The sequence below is a fragment of the Pholis gunnellus genome, assembly GCF_910591455.1.
Source record: "Pholis gunnellus genome assembly, chromosome: 17".
In the NCBI taxonomy this organism is placed as follows: domain Eukaryota; kingdom Metazoa; phylum Chordata; class Actinopteri; order Perciformes; family Pholidae; genus Pholis; species Pholis gunnellus.
In genome coordinates this window covers 2,204,367-2,217,544 of record NC_136544.1, presented here as the reverse complement: position 1 = coordinate 2,217,544, position 13,178 = coordinate 2,204,367, and the positions used below count along the sequence as shown (strand labels likewise).

The 13,178-nt window shown below is 39.4% G+C and overlaps 1 protein-coding gene across 1 annotated transcript in view; it reads right to left on the bottom strand.

The window, feature by feature from the left end:
* Positions 1-13,178, bottom strand: part of rbfox1 (RNA binding fox-1 homolog 1) — a gene marked incomplete at both ends in the record, with an annotated part of 134,933 nt that overhangs the window by 33,385 nt on the left and 88,370 nt on the right. Inside the window, 4 exons of the mRNA XM_079177368.1 lie at positions 5,217-5,277; positions 9,094-9,186; positions 11,400-11,453; positions 11,805-11,951. Of these exons, the coding sequence (XP_079033494.1) occupies positions 5,217-5,277; positions 9,094-9,186; positions 11,400-11,453; positions 11,805-11,951 (355 nt within the window). The remainder of the gene's footprint in view (positions 1-5,216; positions 5,278-9,093; positions 9,187-11,399; positions 11,454-11,804; positions 11,952-13,178) is intronic.

Genomic DNA, 13,178 nt, shown 5'->3' with positions numbered 1-13,178 from the left:
GGCAAAAGATTAAACCGTTTTACTTTTGAGTTCACATCTCCTTGACATGTCAGTTGACTTCTTATATTGTCTGGTACAAACACATTGAGTTACTGTAGCTCATTTTCAATTGCTGATTTGTTTGCCTGGATTACATTTTTTAAAGACGTAACAACAAAACATATCTGGATCATTTCCCCTGGCAGCACAGAATGTTCATTTTGAATATATCATAACATAACATAACATATAAGTCGAGGCATCTCAAAGCTCTTGGTTGACGGGGTACAAAGTATGAAATGAAATGAAGTAGCCTATGACCACAAGGCTATGTGGGACTGGAGATCCAAGCACAAGCCCTAGGAGCAGTGTGTAGGATTAAGGGAGATTCATTTGCAGAAATCAAACATAATTCATAACTATGTTTTCATCAGTGTATCATCACCTAAAAACTAAGAATCGTCGGGTTTTCCTTACCTTAGAATGAGCCGTTTATATCTACATATGGAGTGGGTCATGTTGCACCGCCATGTTTCTACAGCAGCTGAGAACGGACAAACTACAAACGGGCTCTAGAGAGAGAGCCTTTGACGTTTTTACGTTAACTGAAGGCCACCGTTGTTTTCCGACAAGCTTGGAAAGGGAGGAGTGAGCGGAGGGGTATTCAGTTGGATGAAATACAATGTGCAACTCACCATTAGATGCCACTAAATCTGAAACACTGCTCCTTTAATCTGCATTCTCTCTCTTCCATCAGGGGGCGACTCCTCATTGTATAGAAGTCTATGAGAAAATGACTCTACTTCTCTCTTGATTTATTACCTCAGTAAACATTGTAAACATGAGTTTATGGTCTCAATCTCTAGTTTCAAGTCTTCTTCAATACAGCATGATGTTCATTTAGTAAATGATGGTCCATTTAGAGTCAAATAGACCATAAAGCAGGGGACGCTTTAGGGCGGGGCTACACGGTGATTGACAGGTCTCAACCATAGCATTGGAGTTGACCGTGTTTTTGTCTTACAACGGCTTACAACCCTTTCACAGTGTGTTTTCACTTCATGAAAGTTAATTGTAACATTTTGGTCGCTTACATGCAGCGTTCAGTTATACTCAGCTCATCCCCCTCGTGTGATGGTAAATGGTAAATGAGCTGGCGTTTGTAAAGCCCCTTTTAGTCTTCCAACCACTCAAAGCGCTGTACACCTCATGTCATTCACCCACAAACACACATTCATACACTGATGGTAGTGTAACACCTCGTCAAGTTACCTGAGCTATGTTTTCCTTGTTTTCATGTCATGTCATTTTGGGGTTTCCTGTTTTATTTTGTCATTCACCTCTCTCCCTCTGGTTTCAGATAACTTCACTTCTTGCCGTTGTGTTTCCCGCCGGTGTGATTACCTTCCCCTGTTCCCAATTACCCCTCCTCTTCCCTAGAGTATTTAGTCTGTGTGCTCCCTTTGTCTGTGCCAATTCGTCTTCGTACTTCTGTGTCTAGCGTTCCAGCATGTTCTCCTTGGGATCTGATCCCTGACTGCATTTTGCCTCGCCCAGAGATGGGCAGTATTCCTATTACTTGTATTTGAAATACATATTTCAATTACTTTTGAGTATTTTGTAATTTGTATTTGATAGGGCCGATTAAAAATCGAACGTAATTTGTAACAAAATACTTTAGAGTGGAGTAATTTTGTATTTAAAATACTCAAAATACTTTCTCCAAGTTCAACGGATTGTCTGTCAAGGTAAATATTTTATCTGAGTGTGACAGATGTCAACTAGCTTGGTGTATAATTTATGCTGGGTCTGGCTACATAGCCTATTGTATTTACATGCTGATGGTTATAATAACAAGCTAGTGATCAATGCTAACATGCTAATGACGCTAGCATGCTGTCTAGGCTAGTGCATAGTCAGTGTTTAGCAAGTTAACTTATCAGTCGAGTAGCTAGCTATAGGAAGAGGGAGATTGGGAGCTTGTATGTCATATGTGATGAATATGTTCTTGTTGATACAAAACAAAGTTTATGGGCTGTTAAGTCCCATTAATCAAAATATATATATATATATATATATATATATATACATTAATCAATATATATATATACATTAATCAATCAAGTTGTTGTCTTTTTATAGCTTTGCTTAGTTACACTGACATTCCGTGACTGTTCTTCCTTTTTGTTCGGTTCACCAGAGCTTTGTGTACATTATAGCCCAAACCTGAATGCTCTGCTATACCAAATTGTGAGAAAACGGAAAATCCAGAAAAAAAGTATTTCCTATATTTTAAATACAAAATACATGTATTTTGTTACATTTTCTGGCACCAGTATTTTGTATTTTGTTGTAATACATTTATTTGGGGGTATTTTGTATTTTTTATCAAAATACATTTTTATGTATTTTTGCCCATCTCTGGCCTCGCCCCTATTTTGGATTTGTTTGCCAGAACTGACTGCTTGCCTGTGTACCGAACCTCTATTAAGTAGATACTGTGTTTTTTGGAAGTGTCCTGTCTTGAGTTGTGCTTTTGAGTCCTTGCTTCAGTGGTGAGTTTGGCCTTAACAGGCAGGGGCAACCTGACTGAGCTCATTCACATTCACACCCACTCATACACTAATAGCACAACAATCAGGAGCAATTTGGGGTTCAGTGTCTTGCCCAAGGACACTTCGGCATGGAATAGGTGCCAATATTCCGATGGGAAGACACCCTGCTCTACCACCGAGCCACAGCCGCACTGGTTTGTCACTTCTGGTTCCAAAAAAACAAGATGCTCACAGCCAAAGGCAAAGATAGCGATGGCCAAGTCGCCAATCTCAAGGCCTCACATCCGTGGTCCTCAAACCCATGGGTCACGTCACGGTGACTACGTCCACTTCTGATATACAGTCCATGGACTGCACTTCGGTAGAGCCGTGTTTTGAGCTAAATGTTAATGCTAGTATGGCAGCACACTTACAATGACAATGCTAACATGCATGTTTTAGGTAGGTGTAATGTTCACCATGTACAGGTTTCCCATCTTAGTTTTGCATATTAGCATAATAACATTTGTGAATTAGCAGTGAAACTAAGTACAGCTTAATATTGATAGGAAATTCATTAGTTTTGCAGCTATTATAATTAACATTCCAACAAACTATTTAAGAAATGTAAAGTGTGACCCAATGGTGCGGGATCAAAAGTTGAATGATCAAGAAAAGCCATTGACATTCATCCTGAGGGGACTATGAATGTCTGAACCAATTTCATGGCAATCAATCTATAGCTGTTGAGACACTTCCCTCAAAACCATAAATGTGAACCTCGTGGTTGCGCTAGTCTCACCTAAGTTCAATGGCAATACGTCCAGTAGAAGTCGAGATTTCTCAGTCTTGACCAAAGTAGATGACTAATCGTAAGACTGACATTATCACACCACTAGCTTGACTAAAACCCCTTCACTTCCCACAATGCAACACAATGACCTCTTTTGTTAGACCTTCCTTGCCTGGTAAATGACCAGGCTTTTAAACTCCATGTCCCGAGTTTGGAGCATTAGACAGTATGCAAACGGCTGGATCTGGTTGCAAAGAAATATGAATGTCACACTACTTTCTGCACCAGAATAAACCACCCGAGCAGCAGAAGAAATGTTGGCATAGTAAGTTTCTGCAAACCATGGGATACGTTGAATGTCGATGTTCGTGAACCAACAATATGCTATGTAAATACGTATCATATCAGCCTTGTACCACGCTTGTAGAAACACCCATCCACCACACCCCATTTTAGACGTACTGTTAAAAATGCCAGCAGTTTTTCCTGGCAAACCTTCCAAAAAGACATAATCTGGGCAAGGAGACAATGTTGAAGAAAACTAGACAACTAGACAAAGTATTAAAAATTAAAAAATGGAAATATATTCATGCAACCTTCTGTTTAATAGTTTTGATGTCATTACAAAGGAAATGCAACGAGAACAACTCGTTAAATTACAAGCAGGTGCTGCTCATTTATCTGACTGATAACTACTCAGTCACTGCCCAGCCAGCAGCCCAAAAGTGAGGCTACAATAAAACATGCTAGCTGCTGGTTTTCTCACTTCCCCTCCTCATCTTCTTACCATTTGCTACATAAACGTTTGTGTGTGACAATCAGCCTGGATTACCTGACTGAATTTTGTCTCCACTTGAAAACCCAGTTGGACATAGTTGCTTGTTGCCTTGTGGCCATGTTTCTGTCACTAGTTATCTGATTCTGGCTCAGAAAGATGATGTTGCTGTCAAATCTGGGTCAGCACTGGCTTTATTTTGAATGTAAGAGATACAGGTTTCCAAAAATTGGATACAACATTAGATGTTAGATTCCACTTGGTTTATCACACAAATTAGCATTTTCTTATTCCAATCGCTATTTTCCTCGCTACATACATCCTTTATTTTATTCGAATTGTGTGCATAGTAACAACACTTTTAATTTCTCCACCTGTCTTATTGTGGTCTTATTCTGTGTATCTTCCATGTTTTTGTGTTTGTATGCTACTTTGTTGCAATAAAGATCTGATCCAAACTGAACTGTGATAAAGAGGGCTGGAACCAGGCTACAGTAAAATAAAATCCAGGCTTTTAATGTTCAGAGACGTCACAGATGTAACATCCATCTTTTACTATGGTTCATAGTGATATGGGTGAATGGGTTTCAATAGGCCTGAGGTCAGCAGGTGGAAGCTAACAGCTTATGTAATCATCATCAACCCCCTGGAAGTCTTCATGTTTTACTTCCGATAGGGATGTCAAATTATATCAACATGTGACCTCTCAAATCTATATTAAATCAAAGCAGAGGCTTTTTTTCCACACAGATCAAAAGAAAATGTGAAAACAGACCTCTATAAAGTCTAAACTGAATACAAATATTTTAAAAAACACGTTTTCTTCAGTCAGTATTTAGTAGATGCACCTTTGCCTGATAGTGGACAGGTTTTTTATCAGCTATGCACATCTAAACACTGCACATTTTAATCATTTTTCTCTGTCAGGTTGCATTGTGAGGTCAAGATTTTTTAAATGCGCGAGTGATAGTTTGGGTGCATCCTATTGGAGAGGGTGAATACTTCTGATCTGATCTGATGATCAGTGTCAAAAATGCCATGTTATATCAAGTTCATTCAATGATTCAAATAAAACATGAAAATTGACAATTTGGTGAACACTTTTCATGCACTGTACACATTAACTTGTTCTTACCATTTGCATATGGGTTGACAGTCTTCTTATTTGTCATTACTCGGGCTGTTGCATTGTTGACCTGCAGCAGATGAAGAGAGCTCCATGAGTTGTGACACTTTTACATTAGTAGTAAGAGCTTTACTTGTTCGAGTGAATGTGCATGCATAGTTTCCGAATGTTGTAAACAAAGAAAGCAATACACTTTATCACGCCAAACACCCATGTCATTTGTGTGTTTTCAGAATAGCATTCATAAACATTTAAAAACACATCCAAGACAAATCAGTTTTCTTTCTCATTTGCATATTTTCTATCCTCTGACGTTTCCCTGCATGCTCTCCCCAATTATCGTGACATTTCAATAACATACAGACAAAAGAAAAGAAACAACAGATGCACATGGCAAAATGATGTTTTGTATATGTATAGATGCATGCGGTGGTGGTTGGGAGGCGGGAGAAGGAGAAAAAACAGTCAAAGGAAATGTCATTGGGGGAAGGGGAGAAGACAATATTTTGGGAGCAATATGCAACATTCAGTCAACCTTATAACGTGAGAAGAACTGTTGTGACGAAAGCAACACGAAGCATTCACACTCAGACAACAGTCTCTCTAAGTCATTGCAATAATCATTATTAAGATTTTAAAAAAGAAGATAGATCTACTAAAATAAACCAACCAAGTCAATCAATCAATCAACCAATCAAATCATTCCAAATTCAAACAACAGCTGACAGGGTAAATCAAAATCAGGGTGCATTGTCTTCCAAAGTAAAATAAAATAAATTGATAAATGGGTTTTCAACAATCTCAGATAGATGTGCAAACAAATTCAAATCTCAGTCAGTATCGCTCACACACGCAGCTAGAGAACACTTAGTGAATGGGCACGCACGCCGACACGCAAGAAAAATATGTATGTCAATATACAGCATCAACTCAACCACAATTCAAAAAGAAATGTCACGTGAGTTTTAGCGTTGCAAACGTTCCAAAGAGAGAGGAAGAGAGAGAGGAAATGCTGGCAGAATGGCTTGTTTGCCCACACTTACCATTCCCAAACCTCTTGGCCCCGCAAACTTGTTTGTGTACTGTTACCGTTGTAACTGTGTTGGATGGGGCCCTAAACAAGCTACCGTTGGAAGGATGGTGGGGGAGGAGGGGATGAGAAAGGAATAAGCAGCATCTTACTCAGCTGGCCAAGAAAACTTTGCAATCATTCCACTGCACAAACGCTCGGTCAGCTATCTCTTTACAAGCAATTAGGTGTTTTCTTAAAGCATAACTCCGACCAGTTTGTCTGAACAAGCTGTCTTCATCCATCATACGGATTGATTTGGCTCCATAAATAAGTGTAAAATCCAGATCATGGTATCAATTGAGAGTGAATTTTAAGATAAACCATAAAGATGAAAGCTCTCTCATTGCAGAGAGTTGAGCTGGTGGATGGTGGCTGAGGGCAGTTGATGTTGATGAAGGATTATTTTAGTTTTTCAATCTTTAAACTAGTTAGTAGTTAGATTGCATAAAATGACTAAACTTTGTTGATCTAGAAGGATTATTTTGTTATTGCAAATGAAAGGGCACAAGGCAGAATATGGCTTTGTGGGTTTGTATCAAAGATGCTTAGTATGGCAGCTGAAGCAACAACAATCCAGAAAGAAAGTTGGAAGGCTTCTCCTCGCTTCACTTCAAAACACGAGATCCTGCAATAGTCCTTTGACGGAATAGCTTGAGCTGAAAGAGTGTACCCCATTTCCCCCTGGTATGAGCATGTGGGCTGTATCTTGCTCCGGTAATACAAACAGGTTTTTCAGGCTAAACAATTTAACCTGGATCAAGTTTTGCAGGATTTTAATGTGAAAGATCAAATAATTGTTGCCGTGGTAAGTTTCCACATGATCCCTGTATAAGCCCACATGGCTTTTGTTAAAACGGCTGATGACGAAGCAGTTTTCGTAGAGAGCCTAGAGGTCTGGAACTATTGCTGTTGTGGACCTCTAAGCCCCCTTGAGACATTATCTGTGATATTTGGGTTAACCTTGAAAAGTGTGGATCAAAGATTTGAAAGCTGTGTAAGATTTAATTAGTCTAGAAAAATAAAAACATTTTAAAGTGAGGATGTGGTCATGGTGGAGGAGTACAAGTTCCTGGGTGTCTCCATCGACAACATCAACGCTGTGTACAAGAAGGGGATGAGTCGACTCTTTTTCTTCAGGAAACAATCCCTCAACAAGATGTTGGAGATGTTCTACCAATCTGTTGTGGCCAATGCACTGTACTTCTGATGAGCTACAATCCAGACTCTCACTTCATGTTAGACTAGTTTGATCTTTTGATCAAGAGGTGCTGAGGCTGGATGGCAATATATTGGATTACCTGTGTCTGGGGATAACTTTGTCATTACATGTAGTGTAGAGGACTCCAGGCTCGAATGGTAGACGTGGTGTCGGCCTACAAGCAGTTGGGTGCAGGGTATATCTAGCAGGGACTGCTGGTTGTATGATGTATTCTGCTTGAGATTACTGCTTCCCAATGATCCAGTACAAGTGCGGGAAGGTATGGTGGAATCTTTGACTGCAATTTGTTAGCTTCATAAATATGGCTGGAGCCACAAATATCTAATGTTCTTGATAACAAGGGAATGTCAAATGGAAAGAGAAAAATATACTGATGGATTAATCCTGCATCTGTAAATGCAGATGCTGTACCAGACTCTCATGGCTAAGCCTGAAGGCCATGCTCTCTATTTACCACTCAATCTACATCCCAAGCCTCACCTATGGTCATGAGTTTTGGGTAATGACCAAAAGAATGAGTTTCCTTTGCAGGGTGGCTGGGCTCACCCTTAGACACAGAGTGAGAAAGTCAGCAGGGATTTTGGAGAGGAGCAGATTCTCTGTTGCATCAAAAGGAACTAGTTGAGGTTGTTTGGGGTTTTGTTTAGGATTTCTCCTGGCCTTCCTTCTTTAATGTGTAGATGATCAGAGGAGGTCCACTGGAAGGAGACCCTCGCGAAGACCTAGAACACGCTGGAGGGATTATATAACCCATCTGGATCCTCCAGGAAGGGCTGGAAGAAGGGGCATCTGGGCCACCAGATAAGTGATTGAAAGTGGCAGAATGGATGGAAGAGACTTGCTATGGTGTCAGGGTATTCTAGCCATTGTCAGGTACACCCATAGAGATACATGATATTATGTCTGTAGGTAAAACACATGTAGACATTGCCTGGTTTGAAGGATTGGCAATGGGAGATTGCAACTGCGATAAATAATAAATGGTAAGAGTTATGCTTCAAGGCTGGTGGTGAAATACTGCTGTCATGCTACTGAATCAGGTTAGTTTTGAACTTTGCATTTCACTTTCCTAAGTAGTTTTTCTGGCCATGGATGAGCACGATTTTAGTTATTTTTCTGGGGTAAAACTCTTTCCTTGTTTAAACATACATAACAACAAGTTTGATTTTGAACATTTATGGCCAAAGTCCAAAGCAATCTTTGCACCTCCTAAATATGTCTATCTTATAATGCTGCGTAGTATGGATTTTCACTTTTAAACCTTGGAAAGGCCAAACTTGACAGTACAAAATAAAATAAAACAGGAAAAAGGAAGAAGTAAACAAGCAAAAAACAAAACAATCAAAGTCTTTCACATACAACAATTACTACTAATATGGGGACATTGATTTGTGTTTGGATTAATGACACTGCCCAAGGAAAGGGAAATGATGAGGCTTGGATGTCTTGACAGTTTAATGTCATGAGAAAGATGGAAAAGTGGGATGTGGAGAACACTGTCAAACGATCACACACACACAAATACACAACCACACATACACACATAAGGAGGAAAGGAGGACAGGAAGAATGAAGAAGTATTTTAGAACATGCACCTCTATTTTACGGCCTTCTACCACGGTGCCGTGTAATTTCTCTCTGGCCCTGTCGGCGTCCACGCTATGCTCGAACGTTACGAACCCAAAACCCTGCATGCAGGACGGAAAGAGGCAAGAACAACGTGCACATTATTTTTCACACATCATACTCAACATTACAGTGAACAATGGCTTGGGTCAGCAAGAGCAAAGTAGATAACACAATTCTCTGCTTCTACTTCAGTATCCTATGTTAACCAATATCCAATGATATTACTATAAATTAGTCTGGAAAAGAGAGGAAAATGACCCTTCACAAAGCCCTGCCCCCTTCTTTACTGTTACTATGCCTGTCAAGCTTTCCTTTCTCGCATGGCACATGTTCAGTTGCAATGTAAAGGCTGCAAACACTCAAAAATGGACTACATGGTTGCACACACAGTTCTGTTTATACTGCACTCGGTGCTTGCTTAGGAAGATTGCAGACAGATGTAGACAAAATCAGGCTTCTCAGTCTTGGTCAGTGAACATTGATTTTGCTGGCCCGTTTAACTTTGTGAGATGCTTTAAAACTCTGTCTTTGGCTGCCTCTTTTTGAAATGGGAACTCTGCTAATTGGTCTTCAATATGCACCAGAGGGCATGATAAAAGACCGGGACCAAAGCTGCATGTTCCAGGCAAAACATCGAGTTTTGCTCGGGTTCTTGGGGATTACATAATCGGCAGCAGGACAGAGCTCCTAAAGTTAGCCTGTACTCTGATATAGCAGAATCCAGAACCAGCTCCCATGCAGTGGATGTTCCAGTACTGAATGGGGGTTTTACCCTGTAACCTCATAAAATATTGTAGGTATTTAATGATGTGTTCCTTGGCAGACTGCAGGTAGTAAGCTAGTTAGCCAGACATGCTAATGTTAGTGGCTTATGTTAGAACAGACAAACACCCCATATATTCTATTCCTTATATTTTTGCTCTTTAGTTTTATGGTTTTAAAAGGTGAATAAAAGAAACCACTCAATAAGTATTGCTCTACTAGCGCCCCATGTCCACTGCTAATTCAGAAATACAAAGCTTGACAGGCGTGTCGCCCCTTGTTACGGTTGCTAAGCAATGATAGGATAATCGCTGTTTGGGGGAAGGGTTTGGTGAATGGTCATTTTAATTCATATAGAACATCAATTAACTAAAGGTGAATTAAAGCTTTTCATATGAACAATGGAAACATTTCAATAATGCTTGAAAGACATTTTATTCACAACTGTTATTTATTGGAATTGAAGCCTCCCGCTCTTTTCTCCCATTCATTACGGACACTGCCCCAGTGAAGTCAGGTCTCCAGGGTTAATAGCATGTCTTCATAATACATGTCTGCTTTTATAGCAGGGGTTTATGACAAGTGCCTACAATGTAGTTAGACATAAATCATCCACTGCAAAATTCCCATATTGCAAGGTGGTAACACAAATTGATTCCTCTTCAGTCATAAAAGATTAGATTAAATCTACCAAAAGAACAAAGGAAAGATTAACTTCTTGATGGCATGGTGTCAGTAATAAGAAGAAAACAAATACAGTAATATCCAAAAGCAAAGCACATCAGACAAAACTAGGAATACAAAAACAGCAAATACTCTCATTTTCAAACATCTCAAAGGAGTTTAAGGAATTCAAAAGGAACTCCATCTTTGACAGAAGGTCTAGCTCAGCATAAAAGAAGGATGTTGTTTTAAGAAGGGTATTTTAATACACCAGTACTCATCAGCCACAACTCTCTGGCTCGGACACGGTTCAGAATCTGCATTTAGCCATGTAGCCGTGCTCTAGCTTTGCCCAGTAAATCTTTACGACGTGACTTGTGTAAACGTTGCTATCCTGGTTACCATACATGGCCGAGAACATCAAAATACTTAAATGTTAACATTTTTGGAAATGTTTTTTGTTTTTTAACTATTTAGAATTCAGCCTATTCATCAAAAGTATGTCTTCAGAGGTGTGAAGGCCTGCAGAAGGACAAGGCCGGTTGGTTATCTCTGATGCTGGCGTTCTAGATGAAGTCTGGTGTTTAATATAATGTTGGTGTTACTGAAAATATAAATTGCAGTGATGATAATGTCTGTACAGCTAAGTTGAAATGAAATCACCTGAGCCTAGCTGGTGATGTAGAGCAACCATCCATCGAACACAAAGAAGCCGTTCCTTTCATTTAAACTTGTGTGCTGATTGATTGTTCTCGACCAGAAACAATTACTACTAAAGTCAAATATAAATTAGTTAAATGAATTCAATTTAAAGACACGCTTATAAAAAACCACAAACACCATGTACCTTAGAACCACGCTCGTTGAAGATGATTTCCACATCTAAGATTTTGCCAAATTGCTGTAAAGACAAAGAAAAGAGGAAACGATCAGTGATTGATTTTTCTTCTTGTTATCAATTTAACAGAAAGTTAAAACCCAAACATTTGAACTTTTTGTTGATCCAAATGTCTTGTCAAACATCATCCTGGAGCATCTCAAATTTCAGAAATCACAATCAGAATCAGTACGTTACACATACAAGGGATTTGACTTTGTGAATGGTGCATAACAATAAACAATGAGCACAATGCAATGATCAAGACATCATTTAAAAATAGAAACATATTCAAATTTACAATAAAATATGGTAGACAAACAAACAGATAACAGTACTTTAAAACATGTCATGTACATCAGATATTGTACTTACGCCAAACATTTGCCTGAGGTCCGGGTCTCTAAACCTGAAGGGGATGTTGGACACATGAAGTCTCTTGGGTTGGGTCTTGCTGTCTGTGCTTTCCGGTACTGTCTGTGTTGGTGGCTGACTGTCTGTCTGGGCGGCATCATCTGTCTGCTGGAAAACAGAACAAAGGCCACTGAAACAAATGAAAGATGTACAATGGCCCTCCCAGCAACTATGAATACAGCTTTACAAAACCTGCAATTACAAATATACTCGGAACTTCAGTTGTGTATATATGGTGATTGACCTCCATTGTCATTCATTTGTCTTTTAACTTCATGTCAGTGGAAATGTGACCAATTTTGTAGATGGATATCTACTGCCTGTGATCGCCTTTTCATAGACATTTTCAGAATTCATTGAACCATACTTACATATGTAACTCCTATTCCAAGAGATTTGAATGCATTCTATGAATATGTGAAGAGAACATGTTCAAGATAAAAAATGGCTGTTTAGTTTCTCTTTAATATCAGATTAGTTCTCACATTAATAACTCATGTTATTGGGAGAATGCAGTATCAGACCTCAGGTCAGTTATAAAGGATGTACGAGCAAAAAGAAGTTTGAACTGGAAAAAGTTAAATATGCAAACACAGACATAATAGATGGTCATGCCACATATAAAGAGTACCAGCAGCAGCCAGTGTTTGTCCTTTACCTCTCAGTGTGAGTGAGATCAATGGCTGCTCCACACAGGAGAGGACTTCACAGCTTCCTTTTACATTGCAAGCGTGTGTTTGTTACAAAAGCTGTTGGTGTGTCTCTAGCTGGCTTAGAACCAATATATTTCAAGTCTCGTTCAGAAATGAATAACCCCCACATGAAGACAAGGGAGGATAACATATTGGATATATTGCAATTTAATACAAAACATCCAAAACTGGCCTCATAAATAACATTTGTACTGAAACAACACCCGTCTGGTTCTAGTGATTGTGTTCCCATGGATCTTAGGTTGACTAATAACACGTAACGTATTAAAATCATCGTCATACATTAAAGAGAATGGTTTCCATTTTCCATTCTACTCTTTCTTTTGCTCACCAACAGTTCCAGGCTTCAAGTCAGCTAAAAATACAGCCTTTGTGTATGTGTGTGTGTAATTGTGTGGGTGTGTGAGCTTGAAAAGAAGCAACATAAGGCCAGCAGACTGCATGTCTTCCGTGCAACGCCTAGGTATATACTGGCACATATGGAAAGAGAGTGTACACACACACACACACAGCAGCAATTGCCATCTGTGCAGAGCTCCTTGTTGGTGGCGTCATCCGCCTACACTCGCAGTGAAGAAATACAACAAACAAACAAGCAGTGATACAAAGCATCTCATCCCAT